At 38.2% G+C, this 25,900-nt stretch overlaps 1 protein-coding gene and 1 pseudogene across 11 annotated transcripts in view; one reads left to right on the forward strand and one right to left on the reverse strand.

The window, feature by feature from the left end:
- RUFY3 (RUN and FYVE domain containing 3) overlaps nt 1–25,900 on the reverse strand; it is a 67,245-nt gene that overhangs the window by 25,405 nt on the left and 15,940 nt on the right. For 9 of the 11 annotated variants that reach the window (XM_019757087.2, XM_019757083.2, XM_019757084.2 and 6 more), the window contains exons 2-3: nt 1,739–1,912; nt 816–933 (exon numbers count right to left, since the gene is read on the reverse strand). In XM_019757087.2, coding sequence (XP_019612646.1) covers nt 816–933; nt 1,739–1,912 — 292 coding nt within the window. Of the gene's footprint in view, nt 1–815; nt 934–1,738; nt 1,913–14,051; nt 14,106–25,900 lie in introns of all 11 variants that reach the window. The other 2 variants (XM_019757085.2, XM_019757091.2) reach the window with 1 other exon arrangement.
- LOC109461109 (centriole, cilia and spindle-associated protein) lies at nt 7,769–9,905 on the forward strand (annotated as a pseudogene).

Consider the following 25,900-nt stretch of genomic DNA (forward strand, 5'->3'; position numbering starts at 1 on the left):
AAACACAAGAAACCAAACAAATAGTAGCAGAGGGACATATGCACTTCCTGTTGCGGATAATCCCCCAGCAGAATCTGCACGCTGAGGTGCTCCTCATAACCTCTCCAACCACACACCTATGTGAGGAACTTTGTGTGGGTCAGAGGGACTCGGAGGGTGTTTGGGACAAATGCTCTGGCCAAGAATTAATTATGAAACGAGACTACAATATGAATGCAAGACTTCTGGGAGGTTCAACTGAAAATGTTCCACCAATTAGTATCAGTAAATCCTCATCAATTTAGTGTGCATCATGTAAGTACCCAAATAATGACAATGTGGACATAGGCCACTTAGAGCTTTATCTGATTAAAATTAAACCAATCTAATTTGGGAAGGTGATTACTACTCTTTTTCAAGTTCTAAGACAGGTGCTGGGCGTCAGTTCCTGAGGTTCACTTGACAACTGTTCTTGGTTCTCAAACTCTATTGAACACATTCTTTTTTTTAAATCAAGTCCAGCATGCCATTTCCCTTGATCTAACTTCTTGAAATTTACTGATTTCCATAAGTGATTAAAAAAAAATAAGGAAATGTTTGAAATTTTAACATAAAGACAACCTCTCTCAGATTAATAATTATACTTCATGAGCATATTTCTCTTAATACTATGTATGCATCACCAGTCCTCTCATAACAGTGCTTATTTGTAACAGTATGCGTTTTGGATTGCTATGAAATCAATTATTATGGTCAATGGTCTTACTCTGCTTTCTTCAGGGAGACAGTTAATAAGAATGTTTTTCCTGACAAACAGAATTCAACTTTAAACTTACTTAAGTCCTGGAAGATCTTTAACACTTGCTGTTATTTCTGCAGCTTCTGGAACAAGTTTTTCCACCAGTTCCAGAGGCCCCCAGAAGGATTTATTTTGTCCAAGAAAAGTTTTCTTAGCTAAGGAGATAAAAACAAAGCAGTATTTTCATATCTGTACAACATGAACATACCCCTCCCCCCGCCCCCAGAAAAAACAAATAAAAAACCCCACCCCCATCTATTCAATGCTCTTTTCAGGGAACTAAATCCTAGATTATTAGGCATTTCTAAAACTATTCACGCTTTCACAATACATAGCACTTTATGAAAATTAAAAATCCCCTACTTCCCAAGACTCAATCCTTCTTCCTTCATGAAGAATCTATGGACTAGCCCAGTAAGATAACAAAACATTCTAACAATATAGTACTTAAAGCTGTGTGGTATTAGTGAAGGAAACAGTCCAGTGGAAGAGAATATGTAATCCAGAAACAGGATATCAAATACTAGAGGGAGAAGGAAAAGAAACAAAGGAGAGCAAGACCAAGTCCGGCACTCAAAAGTTATGGTTAAGTGGGAAGAGCACAGAAGCAGGAGTCAGGAGATCTGAGTTCTAGCACTAACTCTGCCCCAACTCACTGTGTGATCGTGGACAGGTCATGCCCCATTCCAGGCTTATTTCCAAACTGTCAAACAGAACTGCCATATTGGACTAGATACTTGTAATGGCCCGTCCAGCTCCAGCATTTAATGATCTGTGTTTAAGTCCTATAAGTCCTTTAAGTCAACTACAACCCTGCACCCATATAGATTACATTCCAATGGACATTCCAATATTCATTCTAGCCTCTTATTCTTTGGCTTTGCAAAGAATGTTTCTTTTCTTGAGCATGTATTGTTAGGAAACAGCTGAACACACATTTGCAGTGAGGCAATGGCCTACCTTTCAAGCCATGTTTCAGGCAGTGCTCCATCACCACGAAGAACTGCTGGAGAGGTGCGTAGTCAGAATCTAGAGTTCTCCCCAGGTTCAGAGCGGATTCAATTAAGCCCTTGATACTCAGCTTGGCCATGTTCATCAGGTTCATGCGTTCGTTAGCCATGAGATAGTTAGGATCTGCAGCCAAACGGGAAGAGGATGATGCCTGGTTACTGGAAATAGTGCATTTTAAAACTCAATACAATTTCGCTGTGTTGACATTTGTATTGATGGTGCAAAAGCAACGGTGGGTAAGACTGTTGGTGTGTTGGCAAGAATCAAGGCAGTGGCCCTAAACTATACCAGTACTTGTAATCTTCTCCGCCATATACTTGTTGTCAGGAAAAAAAGATGTCAGCTTCCCTTAGGAATATCCTTGATGAAACAGTAAAAATTATGTATTTTATTAAATTTTAAGCTTTGAGTACAGTCTTTTGATATTTTTACCACTGCTTGTGCCACCGCTCTAACCTGGACACCCATAATAGCTTGCTATTGCACAACCTTCACACTAGTCTGCTCCCACCCTTGCCCTGCCCCCCTCATCCTCTTACAGTTTGTGAAGTGCTCTAAAAAATAAATCCAATGTTGAAAAACAGGATAAAGTACTTAAACTTTGTTCCAAATATATACTATTTGCATTATCAGTATTAGTATTTATAGTAATTAACATTATTATTTAAACTAAGCACTATGAATAAAAAATAATTAACATTATTAGTATAATGCAGTATTAGAACTTAATCAAGTCTCCAATTTTTTTTTCAACTCCCCACTTTGTTAAGGCTTAGCATAGAGTGTGTGGCTCTCATCAATCAGACAGAGAAACTATTTGAGGAAAGAGACTAAGTACCATATTTTATCTGACAGAATTCAGAACAATCTAGACACCCACTACCTTCATTTACTGGTGTGTACCCTGTGTCAGGTACTGTGGGCTGCTTCTTACAATTATAATCTCAATCTTACAACAGGTTATGAGACAGTTACCAATACGTACTGTCAATTTGCAAGGAAGGAAAATGAGACTGAGAGAGTAAAGTAGCTGGCCCCTAGGCCTAGCCAGTGACAGGTGACAGAGCCAGAATCTAGATCCTGTATCTCCAACTCCAAACCCTGTGCTCATGAGCCCTATAATCCACTTACAGATGAATCAATGATTCCAAATAATGTTTATCCTTCCCTCCTGCTGACCATTCTTTTCCACGATTATCTTATTTATTTCTTGTGACTATCATTTAAGTATCGTCCCTTCTTTTTGGGCAGTAAAGCAGGCCCATAACAGTAAGTGGTCCAAGGCAAAACAGTTCGTAAGTGGCAGAATTTGGACCCGGATCTGACATGAAAGTTAATGTCTTTCCACTATAATATGAACATCTTCCCAAACATCAAATAGGTCAAATTTCTATAAAAACTGAAAAAGGCCTGGAGACCTCTGAAATATTTTACCTCTTTTTAGGAAGACTAAAAAGTACTAATAAAACTACGTTCCGTAATACAAACAAGCCATAACACAAGCCAGGTATTATTTTATTCAAATTGCCCCAAGTGATTTTCTTCATACAACGTTTTCATTTATATCTGCTTTCGCATTTAAATGAGAATTAAATACTCAAATTCTAAGCTAATCTTCTCCATTAAGTTTAAGGTCTTGTAGATTTACAGTTTCAAGTATACAAATCTTTGTTTATGTAGTATTCACTGAGGTAATATTTTCAGAGAATATTTTACTATGAAAGTCAATATTGGTCTATATCACCATTAATTTTTTCTTGCATACCAGCCAATGTTTTAGACCCATGCCTCAAATGTGGCTCTCTTTGTTCAAGGTAGGTGAACCTGTTAAGACTAGAATAAGCTCACAGGGGACAGAGAACTACAAAAAACAAAACTAAAAACCACCAAAACCCAAAAACTACCCCCTGAAAATCGCTGTGAAGAACAACTTCATCAGATACTCATTTCCAATTTTGTTACTAGCATTTATGGTAGTTTCTGACCTCCCATAATCACTGGGAGAAAGGAGCAGGGCAGCGGTGTGTGGGTATGCATGAATGTTTGCGGAGAGCTATTGGAGTCTCCATTTAATGCCTCCCAACAGATGGCAAGAAAATGTGGTTGAAGTTGGATAACTGGCTGCCCTAAGGAACCATTCCCTCTGCCTCAAGCCTGATTAATTCAGGGAGCTACAGTAATAACAACATTAAACAATGCTGCTAGTCAAACCATGTAACCTGATTCCAACCTAGTGAGAACCGGTAGTGTCAGTAGAGCTGGATTTGGAGTATGTACTAAATACCACCACACTTGAAGACATTTTTCCAAAAGTGGTAATGGATTTTTACCAGCTCTTCTATATCGCCTCTCATCTTGTTCTTCTTGTAATCAGTAGTAGAAATGCTCAGGACTTCTGGTTGGGGTCTGGGGTGCATCAACTACAGAAAGATAGAATAAGTGCCTAGGGAAACTGAATTCCTAACACCTTGGACTCCATTAGTATTGTGCTATAACCTATTTGAACTAACCTGCATCAAACACATTCTTTAGAAACTATTACTCTGAACCTTGGCACTACTGACATTTCAGGCCAGATAATTTTTTGTGGGGAGCTGTTTTGTGACTTAGGTTTAGCAGGAACCCAGGCCTTTACCCACTAGATGTCAGGAGCGCCCTCCAATAATGACAACGAAAAATGTTTCCAGATCTTGCTAAATGTCCCCTGGGAGACAAAATCAGGCTCCCTCCCCATTGAGAACTACTACTCTAAACAATTTTTAAAAAAATTAGTTTCAGGTGTACAAGACAATGTAATAGTCAGACATTTGCACCCCTCACAAAGTGATAACCCCTCTCCCCCAATGTACTACCCCTCAGGCATGGTATATAGCTGTTAAAATTCCACTGACTCTATTCCCTATGCTGTATTCCACATCCTGTGTAAACAAATTTTTAAAAATCAAACAAAAATCAGGGTAATTTGACAATTAGACAAAAAAGCTCAAAAGAATTTACTGTTCATTATTAACTGCTTAATTAAGCATAAGTTAAAAATGATTATTTAATGCATATTATCAACATTTTTGTGTTGAATGATATACAAGAGCATCACAAATAATTTTACTTACATTTTCTGGTTAGTACTAAATCAAACTACTGAAACTAACTAGTACTGCAAATGATTAGTACTAAACAATTAATTATATCTTTTTTCCTATTTTGTAATACTGGCTACTAGTTATGAATACTAAAATCTAACTTAATTTGTCACAGAATAAGAAATTCTGTATTCAATCAATTTGTATTCAACCTGTATTCAAGTATAAAATGACTTTGTGGAACTAACATAATACATGCTGTTAAAAAGGGCTGCAATGACCACATGAGAGCACAGAGGGACCTGAGGGACTGGTAAAGCTCTGTGTTTTGATGTGGTTATTAGTTATGTAAAATTGTTGAGTGTGTGAAAATTCACTGAGCTTAAAACTTACGTGATCTTTTCTGTGTATTTTATACTTTTAACTGTAAAAGTTAAATAAAATTTTGTTATATAGTATAGGCCAGAAAATGATTTTTAAAACTGCAGGGGTTTAACAATGTTGTTAGTCATATTTCTTCTGAGAAAAATCATTAAAATTAAAATTTGTCACAATGCTAATATTAACTACTATTATTCCCACACTGAACTTTTGTTCATTCATTTTTTTTTTTTCAATTACTACTAAATATCTACTAGGTGTTAAATACTGTATTTAATGTTGGGAATCCAGACACAAAAGACCTAGTCCTTAACATCAAAGTGCTTACAATTTATCAAACTTGGGTTATATAGAAGTCTGGAAAACAAAACAGGTCAGCTTCCAGAGAACACTCGGAATTTCAGGATATTTATCATCTTTGACAAAGATTAGTTTTATTCCAGGACAAATAAATTGAAATGGTTTTGTATTAAATCAAATTTAATATCCATTCTATGGAATTGAATGTAAATTCTATGTATGTCTTTAAGGCTAAGACAGTAGACATGATATTAATGTAGGCTATCAGGCAGGCTGTTCATCCAATAAAATCTCCTCTGCCATTGATGTACTTCTTTGGAAAAGTTTGAGAAGCCCTGAAAATATATAGCAACAAGAACACTAACAAAAGTATAAACAAGAGACTACTTACGGGAATATGCATAGAAGAAAGCTACCCGACCTTGACCCCAATTATTTCCTTTACATTTAAGGGGCAGGTATGTGTATATAAGAGCTCTCAGACGATAAGGGTTTTTTTTTTTTTTGACTTATAAAATATGTTATTCACTTGTAGCATTTTAAGGAAGAAATATCCATCAACATGACTATTACTTAACACTGTACTGAGGGTGGCAGACCAATACAATTAGTCAGGCAAAGAAGGAGGAGGAGTAGAGCTGTGAAGGGAGTAGGATGGAAGTCAGAGCTATAGGGTAAAAGGGACAGAAGTATGAAATAACACGGCATACTAAGGAAATAAACACAAAAAATGCCAGAAGTTTATGATACATGTGAGTAAGGGTGGGAGGTAAGATAAGGGAAATAGATAAGGGAGAGATTGCTAAAGACCTAGTTTAAGGATTTTGCCTTAACATCAGTCAAGACTTAATATGAGGTGTGATGTCACAGATTTGAATTTTAGAGAAGTATTCTAACAGCCTTATGGAAGATGGATTGGAAGGGTGCAAGATCAAAGCCTAGGAGCAAGAAATGGTCTACTGCAATAATTGAGGAGAGAAATAATAAGGGATGGAACCAGACACTCTGTGGAGACGAGGGAGTTAGCTTTGAGGGATGACCCAGGGTTGGATGACCCACTGATTTCCTCTTCATTGGGCTCCCATATCATAATATCAATTTTAATTTGGGAAAGTTTCCCAACCTTCTTCAGGTATCTTCACCTGAAGAATTCTACACCACAGGAGGATACCTGTAAGATGTCTGGGAACACTTAGAACTTAGGACAATAGTCAGTCTTCTTTGTTTTGATGCAACATAAAACATTTAGATGGTAAGTACAAACGCAAGAGTTCCTTGTTTTGCTCAATTTACTCCATGGAATAATTTAAATGTTAGGGGGCAACACTGTGACCTAGAACTCTGATCTAGAAGAGTTAGATCTTTCTGTCTCTCTCATATTCCCTGAGTGATATTGGGGAAATTTTTCATTTCTTTATATATCTTACCTGTAAAATGTTGAGAGAGACAATTGTCCTTGGACCTCTTACACTATTATATGTGTTCACTGGATTGTATCAACACTGCAAGACCCTGACTATTTTACCCAGGCCATTTCTCAAGGCTGTTTATGCAGCTGATAATCATGAAAGATAAGACTTTCCTACTGCTTCCTGTAAAAGCGTGGATCCCCCAAACTCAGTGTTTCTCAGCTGTAGTACAAACTACCCACCAGATGAGGAGAATCTGGCTGAGCCATATGATGCCTCCCAGATGGGACTCTGGAGAAGAGGAATTACACAAATGGGTGGATGCTCAGGCTGCCTGCAGAGTCATGAGTAATAAGGTCCTTTGTCTCTGACCTAGGAGTCCTGTGTCTTTTGCCAGTATCCAAGAAACAGTAACAGGCTGATTTTTCAGCTTGCAAAAGCATGATAAATTTCAGCGTACTGAAGAAGTTGAGGCAGACTCCAAATGTGAAATTACAGAAAATATGGAAGAAAGTATTCCAAAAGACGGAAATGGGTGTGTAAAGTGAGGTGAAGGAAATAGGAATGGAATGGGGAGTTCTTCCTAGGGAGAACTGGAAAACACAGGGGGGTTAGAGGCAGATGACAGAGGTCTCTACAACTAGACTTGTATATTCATGAAATAGGCAAGGGGAACCGCCCTAGGTTTTGAGCAGGGAATTAATAGTATGATGAAAACTTTGTATGGGGATGATTAGTCTGAGAGGATTATGCAAATTTGGGGAAGAGGGTCAAAATGTCCTGCCTTGAAAAAGTGTACCTTAAAGAAACAGAGGAGTCATGAATAACCCAGGAAAACGTCGCAGCGGGCCGGGCGGCCGGAGGGGCGGGGCGGGCCTCTGTGTCGTGGGGCGCGCGGGTCCCGTAGGCGGCGGTGGCGCGGAGCGGCGGACAGTGGTGCCGGCGGGGTCCCCGGGCAGCGGGATGACGAGCGAGTACATGAGGCGCTACCGGGAGCCGCGCTGGGACGAGTACGCGCCGTGCTACCGCGAGGGGCTGCTCTACCGCCTGGGCCGCCGGCTGCAGGAGCAGGCGCACGCAGCCTGGCTCTGGGACGACCCGGTGTCGTCGGGCGCCCGCAGCCCCGCGCCACGGGACGCCCGGGACTCGCCGCCGCCGCCGCCGCCCGCGGAGCTCGGGGCCCCGGAGGAGCCGGCCGGGGACGCGGGGGCCACGGCTCTGCCAGCAATGCCAGTGAAAGACATAAAAGAAAAACCTGAACCACAGGTTAGAACAAATGAGACCGACCGACTGCCCAGCTGCGAGCCCCGACAGCAGCAAGGTGCCTTGTTTGCGAGAGGAGCTGGGAAAGCGGTCAGAAATCCTCAAACATCTTCAAGTCAAACAAAAGGGAAGCATCCCTTTGCTCTGTACGGCTGGGGAGAAAAGCGCACGGACACTGGAAGCCAAAGGACTCACAACGTCTGTGCGTCCGCCCCAGTGTGTGCGATTCATGAGTCAGCATTACGAGCCAAGACCAGGAGACAGATGGAAAAGAGGAAACTGGCTGCTCAGAGGCAGCGGACTCACTCAGTAGATGTGGAAAAAAGCAGAAGGACCAAGCCTTCGTCCTCAGAGAACCCGTGGATGACGGAGTACATGAGATGCTACTCGGCTCGAGCTTAGAGGAAGAAGTAGCTGCGTGGACAGTCTCCTTTAAGAAGTGTAAACGCAAGAGCAAACAAAAAAATGAAAAGAAACTTGGACGCAGGTCTAAGAAACCAACTGACTATGCAAGGTTTTTCTTACTGAATTTGCAAAAGATTGTTCTGTTTGGATGAATCCTGTTCACCTTCCTCAGCAGTAAGGTGACTGACAGTTGAAGCCATAGACACTTGGTTATTTATGAAGATAATTCCCTAAATCTTTGATATTCTTACAAGGGTTTTGTTTTAAAGCATCTTAATTAATCCTTTAAGATATCAACACCAAATGTCTTTAAATGGCTATATATGCTTCACGCTCAGTATTGTTTTCATAAGTTCAGGCAGATCCTATGTGACCCATAGCTTTTTAGATCCCTTAGTTGGTCAGATCGTTCCACAACTTGAGGCACAGACTCATTTCCTTCCGTAGAGTTTTGTGAAAGAATCTCAAGTCCCAATGAGTTTCAGTACTGACACTAAGTCCATGTACCGTGAAAGCAGAGCTTGGGTAGTTTCTGAAAAATTCAACTTATTTGTATTTCAGTTCAGCATGACTTCATGTATACTTCACATTTGAGAATTAGCTGGGCTAGGCGAGGGTCATCTTTTCTCTTTAAATTATTAGCTAGTAAATGGTTACTATTTAACAGTTTAATAGTTCAGATGCTCCTGTGGGAGTGCCCCACCCGCAGTGTGTCTGCAGGGGTCCTGACGCTTCCCCGGAGTCAGATTCACTTTTTTCTTGTGAGTTTTTAGAACCCATAATGAGGAATCGGTCCCTTGCTGCAGACTCACATCCACTGTGGACTTTTGCCTTTTCTAGTAAGCTGGCAGTGACATTTAGAACTTACCTGAAATTTCATTTAATAAAACTGAGATTCTCTTGCTCATGGAGGATGAGGGACAAAACTTAGGATGCCAATTAGAGATGCTGCATTCACTTTTCCTCTACAGGACTCACGGGTAACAAATCCTCAGTGATGCACAGTTAGACATTTGGCTGAAATACCTCAGTCCTAGACTCCCAGCTGGTAGATCTCACTTAGAAGGTAATGTGTACACATATCAGTATGTAAATGACATGCTCCTTCTCTTTGGTACATTTGCTCTGGGGACAGGACAATGTGTTCTGAGGAACACTGGTTCCATCCAGGGGAGACAGGAGTCGACGAGAAGCACGAGTGCTGAATTCTTCACAGGAGAGAAGAGGGGCGCTTGGTCGACTTAGCACCTCAGATGTGGGAATGAAAATGTCGTGTTTGGTGGCGGGTCGAGCATGCCTTGGCATTTTTACTCTCGGTTTTTGAAGTATAATGGTCACTTTTTATAACACAAATGTTTTGTTCCACAGTGTCCTCTTACAACTGTATTAAGCTTTCAGAACTCATATTGAAGAATCGTAAACTTTTTAAAAAAGCCCTTTTAAGTATTTTGCATCGTTTTGAGGTGAGCTTTTTTTCAAAAAGAGCTCTCCTCCTCACTGAGGTGTATATTTAACAAGTTCTATTTGTTGTCTAAAACAACTGTGGTAGTGACTGATGACTCTTGCTGTTATTATTAAAGTCCTTAAGCATTGCAAGTACCTTTCATGTTGAAAAGTTTGAAACTGCTTGAGAATCCAGTGATATACTTAAAATACAGAATAAAATAATTGCTACACAAGATTCTTTAAAATTTTGGATTTAAGCTCTTAATTAAAACAATTTACCATGAAAAAAAATAACCCAGGGTTTTTGCCCTATGAGACTGGAAATAGAAATGAAAACAGAGCAACTATTATGGAGCTAAGGAGTAAAATCAGCTTGGTTTTGGATACAGTAAAGGATATTTACATGGAAACATTGTCAGCATAATTTTCATCGTATAGTTGTAAATAAAATTAGTTTGGTGTTGGATAATCACTAGTATAAGGATAATAACAGTACATATTAGAAAAGATGCTTTCACCAGAGGAGATGGTTTAAAGGGAAATAGGGGGATGCAGGGTTACTGACCCAGCCTTTAAAGGGTGCCAACAATTATAGGGCTGGAAACAGAACTCAAAAGAGTCATTTCAGGAAGCGTTCTTTTGCTTATATCTTAGTAGCTTATGTCTTGGAAATGGATACAAAGCAGAGAGGCAATACAGGATACTGGAGTGTCCTGAACTAAATAAAGGTCATACCCCTTAGTGCAGTATAAAATTGATTTAGTATGTTCCACATAGTAAGGTCATGTATTGTTTCCTGACACTTTTGTTCTTGATATATAAACATAAATGATGTGTGTGCTGAGTTTTGATGAAAATATGTTTTTACAGTGGATCTTGAATCAAAATTGTTTGAAAAAGCGTAAGCTCTGAAGCAAGCCTGCTGGAGTTAAAATTCAACTAAAACCCTTCCCAAGTTGTGTGACTCTGGGTCTCTCTCTCTCTCTCTCTCTCTCTCTCTCTCTCTCTCTCTCTCATATTACAGTTTCACATGCAGCTGTAAGAAATAATACAGAGATACTGTGTACCCATAACCCATTTCCCCCAAAGGTAACACCTTGCAATACTAGAAAACATTATCAAAACCAGGATACAGACGTTGAATTACAGTCAAGACAGAATGTTTCAATCAACACAAGGATCACTCATATCACCCTTTTGTAGCCAAATCTACTTCCCTCCTGCTCCCTACCCTCTCCTAACCCTTGGCAACTGCTAATTTAGTCTTCATTTCTATAGTTTTTGTCATTTCAAGAATGTTATATAAATGGAATCATATAGTATGCAACTTTTTAATTGGCTTTTTTTCACTTAGCATAATTCTTTAGAGATTCTTTTAGGTTGTTGTGTGCATCAGAAGTTTGTTCCATTTTATAGCTGAGTAGTATTCCATTGGGAAAGTTTCTTACTCTGTAGGCCTCACTTTCCTCATCTATAAAATGATAATAGGGTTTTGAAAATTAAACAAGTTCATATATGTTAAGTATTTAGAAATGCTTGGGCATACTAAGCACAAAAAAATTGTTAGCTATTAAAAGTATTATGGTCTTTCATAAATATAAGTACTACAATTTAATTTAATTTAAAATAAACCTCTATTGAATCACTATCTGACAGAGTGCTAGATGCTAAGAAAATCTATTAGACATATTCCTTCCATTTTTCAAGATGGTAGACATCAAATCTTAACCCAAAAGAAAACAGTTCAAGGAACTAGTAAGCAATCTTAATCAGGTAATATTTCACACATCTGTATTATTTCTCTAATTCAAGTAATGTCCCAACCATTTCAATGCTCAGAGAGATAAGTAGTAATCTGGGCAACTGCAAATTCACAGAATCTGTTTAAAAGCCTTGTAATGAACACAGAAAGGAGTTCAATATTTATTGAGAAACGAAAGACAGTAAACTATGCCATTTTACTATTTCTTTTAATCTTCATAATTTTCTATTGAGTTTCAAAGTTGTAGACACAAATTAATAGCATATAATAAGATGCAAGATAATTAATCAATATTGTAAGCATGATACTATTCCACACCAAGAAGACACTTCACATTATACTAGACAGGAGTTGCAAACACACTGAATGTAAAACCAACCATCACTATAAAAAGTCAGTTCACCAGAAAAACCTTCAATCTTGCCAAAATTAAAACAAAAACAAAACCCCAAAAGCTATCAGATCAAATCTGAAATCTAGAGTTTGCTATTGTAAAATTCCAGCAAAAACAAAACGAAAAAGGAGGCTGACTCTCACAGTAGACTTGATTCTTGCAGTAGTACTTTGTATTTAAAAAAAATGGAATTTTGCCAGGGTTGACTCAAAGAAGACCTTAAGAAGGGCATAGATTTGTTGGCTTTTATGTAGCATTTTTAAAGTACCTAATCTATTAAAGGAAGCTTAAACCTGATTTGTGCCTGGTAAATAATAATAGCAGCTAACATAATAGGAAACACTGTTCATTGACTGAATCAACATCATCCTCTTTTTTTTCTATGAACTGCCAATCAACCAGATTATACTGATTTGTTTTTTCATTGAATTATACATAACTAATTGTATTAAAAGCAGAATCAAAGATGTAATAAATAGTTTCACTATAGGACATGAGATGAAATGCAGGATAATTTACTAATTCAAAGCAAAGTGCAGAAGAAGAAACTATTTGGCATCGCTGGAGAGGGAAAACTGCCTTAATTTTGTCTGTGTGACCATCCCCGGCCTGATTTGGATACCAAGAAGTTTCACACAATCTCTGCTCTCCAGGATTTAACACCGTAATGAGGACGATAAACACACAAGAATTAGAGAACAAGAGTTTTAAGCTCCAAGTTCTTCAGGACTTGAGTGAAGAAATGGAGAAATGAATATGGGCCAAAGCTGTCGAGCTGCATGCACCTCCTGGAGCTCTCAGCCACACAGAAGGGTGACGCGGGTGGCCCATGGGCAGGGAGAAGGAGAGTCAATGCACTGAATGGGAGGTCACAGGAACAAGGCAGGAGAGGCTGCGGCAGTGTAAGGGCCAGTGTGTGCAGAGCAGTGTGTGTGTGTGTGTGTGTGTGTGTGCGCGCGCACGAGGGGAGTGTGTGCTAAAGCTGGGGGACCATTAGTTGCCCAGGCAAAGAGAGAATAATGTAAGATGATATAGCAAAGGAGAGCCAAACTTGAATTTTTCTATTTTTATTATAAAACATGTAAACCTTGAGCTGTAAACCTTGAGCTCCCTAAAGTTAGGTGCCAACTACTGAACAACTGGGACCCTTCATACATTACAACATATGTGCTACTTTTCAAAGTAATTCCACCAGAAAGGAATGCCGACCGAGCTCAAAGTACCTCATGTCCTGGAAAAGCCATGTCATGGAAAGTCAGAGCAACATTCCAGACCAAATACTTTAGATTCCTGGGATATGTTTCTTTTGACTACTGTGGGATTCACACATACACCCACACAGACACCCACACACACACAAATACATATATACACACACACACACACACACATATAAAATGTATATAGTATACATAGTATATATATAATTATGTATAAATATACTTTCATGAATGATTAAAAAAAATTTACATCTTCCCAACACACAAATGAAGAAACAGCCATAGAAAAACGTGATAGAATCCTGAAATAAAGCCCCTTTTGAACATGTCGTTTAACAAATATCCTAAAGGAACAATATAAACATATATTAATGCCACTTTACTTGAAACCACAACGATAAAGATTTTAAATGCAAGACTGTGAAAACCCTAATCCTGTATGGAAAATATGGCAAATATGCTTACTGCTCCAGTTATTGCCATGGGAAATAAATCCTAAAGCTGACATTCCCTCTTATGGAAAACAATCAGAAGGCGGTTAGAAAATTTTTTGAAAAAAAGAAAGAATGAAAAAAGCTGAAAGATGTTGGTGTGGCACGCACCTTCTGTATCATCGCGCATTTGCTCCACCAAATCTGTCAAATCCTCCCAAGAGTCTTTGCAAACGGCAAAAAGAAAGGAAAAGAAAGATAAAGTGTCATGCAAGCCAAGAAAGAAAAGTGCTATTAAAAACAAGGTTTCAAAAGGGATCATTGGAAGGGAGATTTCTAGAACTCTTTCCACTTAACCCAGAGATTAACAGTGAAAAGGGCTGGGAACACACTCGGGAGGAATATGACACTAACTAAGCAGAGGTATCAACTATATTAAATATGTTTCAAAACTAAGATTAATAATTTCAAAGTTTCTAATAAAAGGAAACAAAGATTCATATCCCATAAAAAAGTAACGCAGATTTTTTTTCCCCACTGAAAATCAGGATTAGGTTCTTTGTATTCTAAGTGTACACAATGTTGACCTCATTCAACATTTAATCACTTCAGTGAAGCTAAAGAACATGTTGAACATTTTTTAGAACCAGGGTTAAATTCCTAATTTCCATCACCATCCCAAGGAAGTCATTTTATAAACAGAGGTAGGAGACCGTAGCAGTTGAGAGAACAGACTCAAGAGCTAGAGGCCTGGGCTCACATCCCAGCTCCTCCCTTACTGGCTGTATGACTTTGGTCCAGGTACAGTAAAGTACTTCATCTCTTTTTCCTCAGCCAGTTTCCTCATCTATAAAACAGGGAGAAGAACAGTACCTATCTCACAGTACTGTTGTGAGGAGTAAAAGAGTAAACACAGGTCCTAAATCCTTCATCTGAATATTTTCTGGCTAAATGTATTTTGAAATTCAGAATATATATTTGATTTTACAAAAGTAAAATGGTACATCGCGAGGCCTACAAACATGCAGAACTAGCAGGGTCTGGGGACAGCACTTCACAATCAAACACATTAATACTTTTGCATGAAATAAATATTCAAATAAAATAGGACGAATAAAGATTATACAGAGCCTCAAGTAAATTCAGGTCATGTTTTAGCACCAAATGAGTCCAGGCAAATTTAAGAGAAATGCTTTTGGTTTTCAGAGTTTTGGATTTTGCAATTGTGGATCTGTATGTGTAAAGCACTTAGAAAGTGTCTCATACAGAGAAAGCACAATATAAGTGTTAGCTACTACTATTTTACAGTAAGTTAGTGTCAAAATATATTATATAGATATATTTGCAAATATAATTTCAGGTATATTCCTATGACTATGTTACAGATTCATATGTCTATGTAGGATTATAAATTCACAAGTATGTACTCTTTTAACTGTTACATTAGTTTGCCCTACAGACTTGCTATGTGACCTTGTGAACATCAGTAAGGTAAATATTCTTATTTTATTCTTTATTTTCTTGAACTAGAAACCATACTTGTCACCTAATAAAACAAAAGTCTACCTTATTACAGCAAAATAAAAAGATCCTCCAAGATTAGTGCAAAGAGCTGTGGAAAGTGAAGTCCTAGGCAGAAATGGGTGGTAAGTAAAAGGATCTATCTCTCCAACTTTTCCCTCAGCATGACCCATCTAGAGCACTTTTCTGTTCCAACCAGATATTCTCTAATTTGGCTTTTTAAACAAAAATTTTAAGTTATGAGAGTCAGAGCAATGGAATCAATCTAAAAGAGCCCTCCTCCCCTGAAAGGTCAAAGATGTGTTTTGTCCTTTTGAAGTTGTTCTTCACTTTACCTTGGCATGGTCAGGATTTTATGTTTTCAAGAATGGATACAATGCTGTTCTCTACAACCTCAAAAGAAGGATTTATAAAATGTTTTTTAAAAAGTGTGCCCTCTGGAATATCTTCAAATTATTAAAACAACAACAGAAGCATCTAATACATGAATCAAAGAGGTGGATGGTAGCATGGACAACTTTGTTTCTTTCCCAGAGCATTTAATTTCTCAAGAGATAATATTTGGTTGCCTTGAGCATGTTTTGTCTTGTTTAAAAAACTACATTAACTTTAATTTGTACCATTAAAACACATATTCACAAATTGCACAGAGGAGTAATCTAAAGGCTGGCTAGTTGATACTGAAGATAGGTCTGGATTAAAATGTTGCTACAGATAATGCATAATCTACAGTTGTACCGATCAGAATTGTGCCAGATATGTACTGTAAATGTTAAAGTAAAAAGTAAGGGGGAGCTTCCAGTTACTGTGGTTGAACAGCCTCAGTTCCCACTCACCACACTGAGTGACAAGGAAAGGAATGCATAGTTCAGAAACGCCAAGGGACTGTCATTGTGAGTGGTGTCATAAGACTGGTAACAGAACATCAGGACCACCACTCCACACCAAACGCCTCGATTAAATGGTTAAAAATGCTGCGCCTAACAGACTCTACAATCTTATTTTTAAGATGCATATGAACAAAAGCATTTTTTAAAGTCAAGAAATAATAGACAAGGTTGGAACCGTATAAGGGCCCCGAATTAGATGCATAGCTTATCTGAGGTTTATTCTGTTTTCTTGGCTATTATTCTATTTCAGGTATAAGAATGAATAAATCAATAGACTAATTTATGTAGCTCTGGAAATATTCAATTAAGTTGTACTGCAAAATAATTGATTATACAGTAAGTCCATAGTGACTCAATGACGACAGCAGTGTGGTCTGGTAGAAGAGGTGCTGGCTTTGACACTGAGACAGACCTGGGGTGGAGCCACTGCTCTAGTTACTTCTTTTTAATTTGGATGAGGGAACTGGCTGAAACTCCTTCCCTCCTTAGAAGCAGCCCTTGAATAGGCTCAAAGTGCCTCTCCATTGTTTATGTAAACAGGTTTGTGAGATCTCGCTTCTTCTTGATGTATGCTTTCTGCAGGAGTATTATTACTATAGACAACAGAGTTACAGTCAAGTTTATAGACAAATGTAACCAAGTTATATATCTCCTTGAGGCTGTCTTTTATTTAGAGTGCTACTTTTTAAAAGTTTATTTGTTCTTGGGGAAAATCCTTCCTGAAGCCCCAATTACTGATCACACATAACTTTTAAAGGATTGTTGTAAAAATAAAAGCTAACAAATTTAAAGTACTTAGCATATCACAGATCCTCAATGTCTGCTTTACCTTTACAAGAAACCAATGTGTGCCCCTGTATTCTGATTTGGCTACAAACTGGATTCCTCTATTTGCCATAATTATTCAAAGAAAACAGAGGGGATGGTATTAAAAAACTAAATATTGAACACAGGGGAAAAAAGTCAAATGTAAGTAGACCAAATGACATATTTAACAGCTGAGGTGCTGTTAAACTAACAATAATATAATTAGCTTGGTAACATAATGATAAAAACTAACAAAGGAACTGTCAAGCTAATTTCAAAAAATGATTAAGAGGTCCTGTTCCAATAAACCAGTAATTTAGTCCAAGGTCTATCTTCTCCCCACAGTACAGAAACAACAAAAAACATCAGCACAGAAACTAAAAATGGTCCTGGAAAAATGGTCCTATTGTGATTTATAATAAAAAATACATATTTGGTCTTCATCCCCAGTCCCTAACAAAGGGCTCCTGAAATCCTTATAAATTCTTAACTTTCTATTGGCATTTGAAGAGTGTGCGTGGGGGATGGGGGGGTGGGGAGGGGTGGGGATGGGGGTGCAGGAGCACTCTCATGGGACTGAGGCCTTAACCTGTGGGATGAGATGCTATATCCAGATATACGGAGTCATAAATTTAATATTTACTGGGCATGTATGTTGAGCAAAGGAATTTAGTAAGGCAGTTTGTACAGTAGTTTGTACAGACGTTCCAAAGATGAAATATCTGTAGACATTGTCCTTAAGGAGAACTAAGCAGCTAGAGCACAAAGTCAAAAGGGATTGGTATTAGAAAGATGAGAGAAGATAAAACAGATTCCTAAGTCAGGTGAGCAGATAAAGTAGATTCCTAAGTCAGGTGAGCAGCTAGGTGACACTGGAAGGCTAGGGAGGCCAGGGCGTGATGGTGACGGGATGAGGTAAAGGGCCCCCATTGGTAGGCCCTTTGCTCTCTTGCCTGAATGGCTGCAATGGCAGAGAACGTCTCTGATACACCTCAACTGGGAAGCTGCTGCCCACAAGACTAGACATTTTGGGATTCTCAGATGAAACACAGTACTTCTCATACACACTCTATTTTACTTCTTTAGGAGAAAGAAAAAAGAAATCCCAGTAGCCTTTTCATCCCAGAAAGCAAACTCTAGTGCTCTTAGAAAAGCATGAAATTTCTCATTGCACATTAACAGTAAAACTCACCCTCTTCTGCTTAGGACATTGCCATTAGCTTAAAGAAAACAAACAAACAAACAAACAAACAAAAACCCAGTATCATGCATTTTACAGTTGCTGAATCAACTGTTCTAAAAAACCATAACTATCTCCTTTGGAAAGTTCATATTTTAAATAGTGTGAGAAACCACAACCAAATACAGCAGCAAAAGGCAAAAATGAGTTGCAAAGAAGTAGTCAATATGGAAGTTCATGATGCCATGCTATTACATATATTTTTTAAACATTCACAGCAGCTTGGAAATGTGCATTAAAAAATTAAAATATATTACTACTTCACCCAGAAATTCCACTTCTGAAAATGAAAGCTGGTAAAGTGTTCAAGTTATAAATATAATAATGTACCAAAACTATCTGTGGCACATCTGTAGGAAGTCAAAGAAATTATGGCAAATTCGAGCAACTGAAGACATTAAGTGAGGTGATACAGATTTCTATTACTCATGTGGAAAGATACTGCAGAGAAAAAAGGTAGTTCACACAACACAGATATGGTATGATTTTACATGTATAAAATTGTGTGAGCTTGTAGGTGAACTCTGTGTGTATATATTAAAAAAAGAAAATCTGGTGATTAACCTGATCAGTGGTTATTGATAAGTTTTAGAATTTTAGATGAATTATACTATTTTGTATTTTCTACTTTTCTGTATTCTGTAACACTCAAGTTTCCATATATATATATATACACACACACACACACACACACACTATACACACATACACACACACACACAGACACACTATATTCACCACACTGACATGTACATTTTATCATTTTATTATGGGAATATTTAATTATGATGAAAAATCAATAATTATTTAGGGGCCATTTCACTGTTCCTCCATACTTATGCTTCCAAGCTCATCTAATCCTTCTATGTGTTCTTCATAAAAGTTCAAATACCAAAAATTGCAAGGGAACAGATTTTAGTATTTATACCCCTGTACTCAAAAGTACTTCATAGCAGTCAGTCAACTGGTGAGGGGTTGGAGGAACCACTATGGAAAATTGTGCCCCATTACACTCTCTACCACCACCTCCCAAAAAGGGGCACCACCAAAAAGAAAAAAAAAGAAACAAAACAATACAGAACTACAACTGAAGAGCAGAGAATTGTGTGGGTTCTCTCAAATGACAGCACTTGCTCTCTTTACAGCCAGGTCTCAGAGGCACCTGGTTTTGGGAATCAACAACTTGAATTCCAATCTGAGTTCCATCACTGAGTACTAGTTATCTAATTCTGACACAGTGTTTACCTCAGGAAAATGATAAATATGTCAGGGATTAGTTTAGGACAAATGACCTTTTGGTGTCGGAAGCTGATAATCCAAAGAGTAAACATGAACTCTATTAGGAAAGGCACAAATAAAAGATTACAATAAAAGCTCTGTTCTAAGAAAGATCCCGAAAGGGCTCACCAATAGAGAGGAAAGACAGTAAGGCACGTGATTCGTGACAGTGCACTAAAGTGGAGAGCAGTGCAAGAGTATTAAGGGATTGGGAATAAAGTGAAAGCAGACCTGAAATGGGAAGGAGAAAGCTGATTTTAGGGAAAGCACGATACAGTCAGCCCAGAGGCATCATGTAGCTCTCGGGAGGCTTGAATACAGACTGGGGTGCAAATGACACTCTGCTGATATCCCTTCCCAGTTTAGGATTTTACAAAAATCCCAGACTAGGTAAAACTTACCTTGAAAGGGTGTCTAGTTGGGCTATTCCCAGAGCAGAGCAACTGAGTGGGATGAACCATGTCCAAAGAACTTTGCCTGTAGGTCTCTGAGATGGTATAAAAAGCTACCACCTTCTCGTTTTGAGAAGTTCACAAAGGCCACCTCGTGCATGTAATGTAATCACCCAGAGAACCTGATAATGTATAAATATGAGGTTAACCGGGCGGAACAACAAATGTTCCAGTAATCTCACCAAGGGCAGATGACAAAAGGAGGTGTGCCACACAGAAAGCATAGAACAATAACATGATTCTGTGGGGGAAAAAAAAAAGACTCCCAACGACTCAGGTGTTATTTTCTGAACACTTAGGGAGGGAATAAGTCAAACGCTGTACAGAACGCACTAAGGTCAGGCACTGTGGGTCGCAGCATTTAGAAAGCTGCCCTACACGCAGCATTTAGAAAGCTCTGAAAACAAAGCGTGGCAGTAAGAAAACACAGGGCTGTGACCTGGAAAAATCCAAAATGTCTACTACAAATAGACAAAAATGATACTGGAAACTGAATCCAAAGCAGTGGCTCCACTTCTAAGCGACTGCTCTTGTTCATCGCTGTGTGAAACTCTGTCACAGACAGTACTTAATAAATGTGAGTCACATGGACGGATGATTGCATACCTATAGTTTACATAAAGCTTTTTGCTTTAAAAAAAAATAGCATTTTTCCTGATTATATATTAATATGTTCTTGTAGGATATTTTAAAAACATAAAGAACTTTGAAGAATATTATAAAAATCACCAGTTCCACTGTCCAGAAATAATCACTTTTTACATTTTTGGTACATTCCCTTTTATTCGTGTGTATGTGCACCTACATTTATAACAAGTTGTGATCATAGTGTATCTACTTTTTATATTCTAAACAATTTGTGATTCTAAACAAATTGTGATCACAGTGTACACGACTAGTATGTTCTAAATAATACCCTATGCTATTAAATATTCTTCTACACACCATTTTGAGTGTTCATTGTTCAGATGTTCTAGAATTTATTGAACAATTTTCCTGTTAGGTTACTAAAGGTGCTTTTAAGGTTTTGCTGCAATAAATCACAATACCATGATAAATATACATATGCAAACTTTTTGTCTATCTCTGATTATTTTCTTAGGATCGATGTCTGGTATAATCACTGGGAATTAATCTTTTAAGGTTCTCGATACACACTAATTAAGTGATTTCCAAAAAGGCTGTACCAATGTAATACTCTGCTAGCAGAGCCCCTTCCTGAGTCTTCTCATACTTTTCATCAGCACTAAATATTACTCATCGATATTTTAAATAACAATAAATTATATTGTAACTTACATAAACTTCTATTTTCTAAATAAGATACAGTGAGTCTGGAATATGAGATAAATGATTTAAAAAGAAAGAAAAATTTAAAAACCTAGAAACTGTAAATTGTGTGCAATGGAGGGAAGGTATTCCAATAATCTTTTCTTTTAAAATGCATTATTTTCTAGGGTTATGGGGCATTAATGAGTTCACTTTAAATGTGCTGGATATCTATCATAAACAGTACACAGTACTGTGAGGCCTTCTGAAGGACGCAAAAGAGGAATCACATGGATTAAAATACGTAAGTAAGTCACTGGAGAGTGATTCCAAGTGCATTCAATCAAGTGACGCAGACAGTACCCAATGATTCAGAAGATGAGGGTGTTGGATTGTTAGAGAAGGCCTTGGGGACGAAGGGAGTCACAGGTCCTTTCCCTTGCCTAATTTAATGTCAGCATGAATAATCTCAAGAGGGAGTAGTATAACAACAATAATTAGGGTTTTGGCAAAGTACAGAATCAACAGCCTAGCTGGAATAGGTAAATACTGAAAAGGAGTTTGCAAAAACATTGGATAAGCAAGATCACTCAAAGAAGGGCACAGGAATGCTTGGCTAAAGAGTAAGGATTCAATGTAGTTACTACTGCAAACAATCCATAATTACGAACACTACTGCTATGACAACAGGTTTTCACATCATTTTGTACATCTGCTTGAGAAATACTTTAAATTTAACACATAAATGTGCTGCCTGCCAGCCAGGTCAGTTTCAGCCATGTGCCATTTTTGCTGTTTGGCCAGTATCTACACAACTATGTAAATATTTGTCCCAAATGGCTTGCTTTTGGCCTCATTTGGATGCTCACTGGACTTAAACTGGCCAATGCTATGTTCAACTGTGTACATAACTGCTGGAAATATGTCACCAGAAACTGGGAAGAAGACACCCTTATTACATAAAGGTCTGTTGTTGGACTTATGCTCACTGAATGCCGGTACAGGAGTGCTGTATCACAGGTTAACTGTGGCTGCCCGTGTTTGTATCCTGGCTCTGCTACTTATGTATTATACTCGTATCCTCGAATGTCAATTTGAGCATTCATTACATGCTTATAGTTTTCTTAGTAGAAGAAATACATGTTCATCATCAAAAAGATAAGGGAAGGTTCACACATAAGTAAGTGAAACTAGGAAGCCTAGTCACAAATTTGTATGTTACTGATATTCAATATTAAGTAATCGTTTTATTTTTCTTTTAATTGGGAGAAATGATTCTGGTTAAGTCTTATTATATGATTTACTACATCCTTATTTTATTAAAGTATAGAAATAAATGCACACATATCATGAACTTATTCACTGTTAAAATACTTCAGATTTTAATGGTAAAAAATTAATACTGTGCACAACCAGAAAAGAAAAAAAATCTATTTTATCACTACCCCTACCATTTTGTCCAGAGTAGAGCATGTGGCTTTATTAATATTTCTGCTCAAAGAGGTAAAACAGATTGCATTTCTGATCAAATTTAATGGAAAGGAAATTCAGAAAGGGGCTGAAAATATATACTGGAAATCTTCCAGTTCTGGCTTTTGGGTCTCTGAAAGCGCTGTCTCCCCACCTCACCTCACTCCATCCCACTGCCTCCAGTTAATGCCCTGATAAGTCCTGCACACCTTTAAGGTCTGACCCCAAACATTACTTCAACTGGAAATCTTCCCTGGAACTCCCTAAGATTAGATTTTTGGCTCTATACCCTTGTATGGCAACAACTGCCATGGTACTTGAAGTCCCCCCCCCCCCCCCATTGCTAATGCGGTCGGAAAGCACCGAGGACTGGGTTTGCTCACTGTGCTGAACCTTCGGACCTAGTGCAGTGTGGGGCACCAATTATAAGTGGGACACCTAAATGTATGTTGAATGAAGGGCCAAGGGTCTGATCTTACGATAAAAACTGCATGTTTCTGAAGAATTACTTTTTTTTTCCTTTGGGGGTTCTAATGAACACTAAGGATTCTCCCCCAGAAAAAAATGCACAGATATAAGATTTTATGTATAATTTTCAGGATCGTGGATCCCAGGATTAGAAGCCCTGCACAAGACTGGAATGAATTCATGCTATAAAGTTTCTTGGTAAACAGCCATTTGGCTTCTCCTGCCAAAATGCCCATTGGGACGTGCACTTTTTTCATTAAAACATACAGTCCCCAGGCAGGATGGGGTACACTAGCATGCGGTGATATTAATGAATAAAAGTACCTTAGTAAATGTCATTGGAGTTATCTCAGCACAGACACTTCCCACAGCCACTGAGTAACAAACATTTTCCATTTCATCTTCAGGGGATTTTCCCCTGCTTATATCATATCAGTAGAGTATTCCCTATTGACTGGAAAAACCTGATCCCAAATCTGCACCCATACTGTCTTTTGGGAAATGTGATCACTCTAAACGCTGTGTGGCTTTGAACTCCATGTCCCAGTTACTAAGAAACAGAGTAGAACTTTGGCAACTAAGTGGTTCACATTTGTTTTACAGCAGCCTCTGACATCTTTGTTTCATCTCCTTATCTCGACAGTGAACTCACTAAAGGCCTGTCTGTTTTAGTCCCTAGAACTGGACTTTGCATCAAGGCATGTCCAATAAATATTTCTGACCAACTGACAGACTTAAAACACATTCCATGCGTGTAGTGCAGTACTGTCTATGCACACAGATGTTTCATATAAGCTCTCACTTTATACATTACAGTATGAATGTCAGATATCCTAAATGAAAACTAAAGCAAAACGCTACTGCCAGGGAAAAACTGTAGCTATGCAATAACAGCATGTATGAAGTCTGCCATCACATAGTTCTGTACAGTAACCCTAAAATCAAAGACTTGAAAAAGGTTCTCTTCTTAATGTGTCTGTCCAATGTATCATTTCTTCAGTCTGTCTCTTATTATCTGTATTTGAGAAGGAAGTTTTCTAAGTTAAAAAAGTAATTTCAAAGCTCATAGTTGTCTTTGTAGCCAAATGGTATATTTTATTAAACTGAACACCTTGCATTACTTCTCAATATCAGACTCCCCATCTTTAAAAGAAGGTTAATAGGAAAACAAGTATTTCTTGATACCTGAATTTTATTTAATGCTAAAACGTGAATTTAAGCAACTCATATTCACTTTTAGTGTGTCTGGTAAACAATGAGTTCAGACTATTTCCGAAGGTTAGATTCAAAAACAGAAATATATATTAAAATGGTAATATATTTAAGAATGTGGTTTAAACTGTTATAGTTTGAATAACTATTACACAAATAACTAATTTTTATAAGGTGCTTTACATTAATTATCTCATTTAATCCCCCTAACTTACAATCAGGTAGGTAGCCCTCCTAACTACTTGCTATGCCCCAGCTCGGCCAGCTCACTATGCCCTGTTTTAAATGCCCTCCTCACCACATCTGCTTGGTGATCACTTAGTTACTGCACAGGGTCCAGGCCATCTCACTTACTGGATAAAGCCTTTCCTGAACCTTCTCCTTTCCTGTGGAGTCAATTCTAGGCTTCTGTCTTTGGGGAAAATCTACTTACAATCAAAGATTTGTAGATTAGCTTCTGTTTTTTTTTAAAAAGTATATTTAAAAAAAAAAAAAAAAGAAAGAGATCACCAACTTGACCACCAATGGGCATAAAAATAATGAAGCGAACATTTTTATTTATTCCCATGTGTTTAAAGGTTAAGTTGGGCAGAAACTTTAGGTCCAGGCCTACACTGTGGGCTGCACAGTGAGGCAGGAACTCTGTTATCAGAAAACAAAAACTGGAAACCAAAAAACTTCTATTGCTGAGGCTACGCCGTCTATATTATCGTCTTAAGAGAGTCCGTTATGCTTTTTGCCCACTTTCTGTTGTGGGAGTCAGGGGGCCAGTGGAGGATTTGGGTGGTCAGAGGGCTTATCCCTCTACTGCTCAGCCAGGAAGTATTCTGTGACTACTCCTGTGGGTCCAGGCACCAAGGGCTCCATTTTGTCAACAAAGTGAGATGTGCATTATCAACTGGCCTGGTGGCCACCACTTAAATGCTGAGAGCTAAACTAAACCTAACAGTTGTCACTGGTATTAATATGAAAGCAGACATTTCTTGAGTCCAAATGACTGTGTGTACATCCAGAGTTAGCCAGTGGAGCAAGGAGATAAGAAGCCCGTAAAGCGCCACCGAGTTTCCTAGATCACTAACCTACCGATGCCTTTTCTGCGCCTGCGCTTTCTTCTATTATTTCCATTTCTAACCATATGAAATTCTTGCTTCTCTTGCAAAGTTTAAGGAAAAAGTCCAAAATTCATTGTCAACATTTCTCTATTTTTCCTCCACACCCTCTATATAGTTGCTTGTAAGGTGTTGGGAACTTCCTATTTGTCTATTTTCCTTAATCAGAGGGTATGCTACTTATACTTTAGGTTGCAGCCCTCATACATTTTTCTGTCACAATTTTTCCATGAACTCAAACAGCACTGCTACAAATGCTTACATAAATCAAACAGCTCACTTTTGCTCACTCATAGGAATCTCG

The sequence above is a fragment of the Rhinolophus sinicus genome, linkage group LG02 (genome assembly GCF_036562045.2).
Source record: "Rhinolophus sinicus isolate RSC01 linkage group LG02, ASM3656204v1, whole genome shotgun sequence".
Classification (NCBI taxonomy): domain Eukaryota; kingdom Metazoa; phylum Chordata; class Mammalia; order Chiroptera; family Rhinolophidae; genus Rhinolophus; species Rhinolophus sinicus.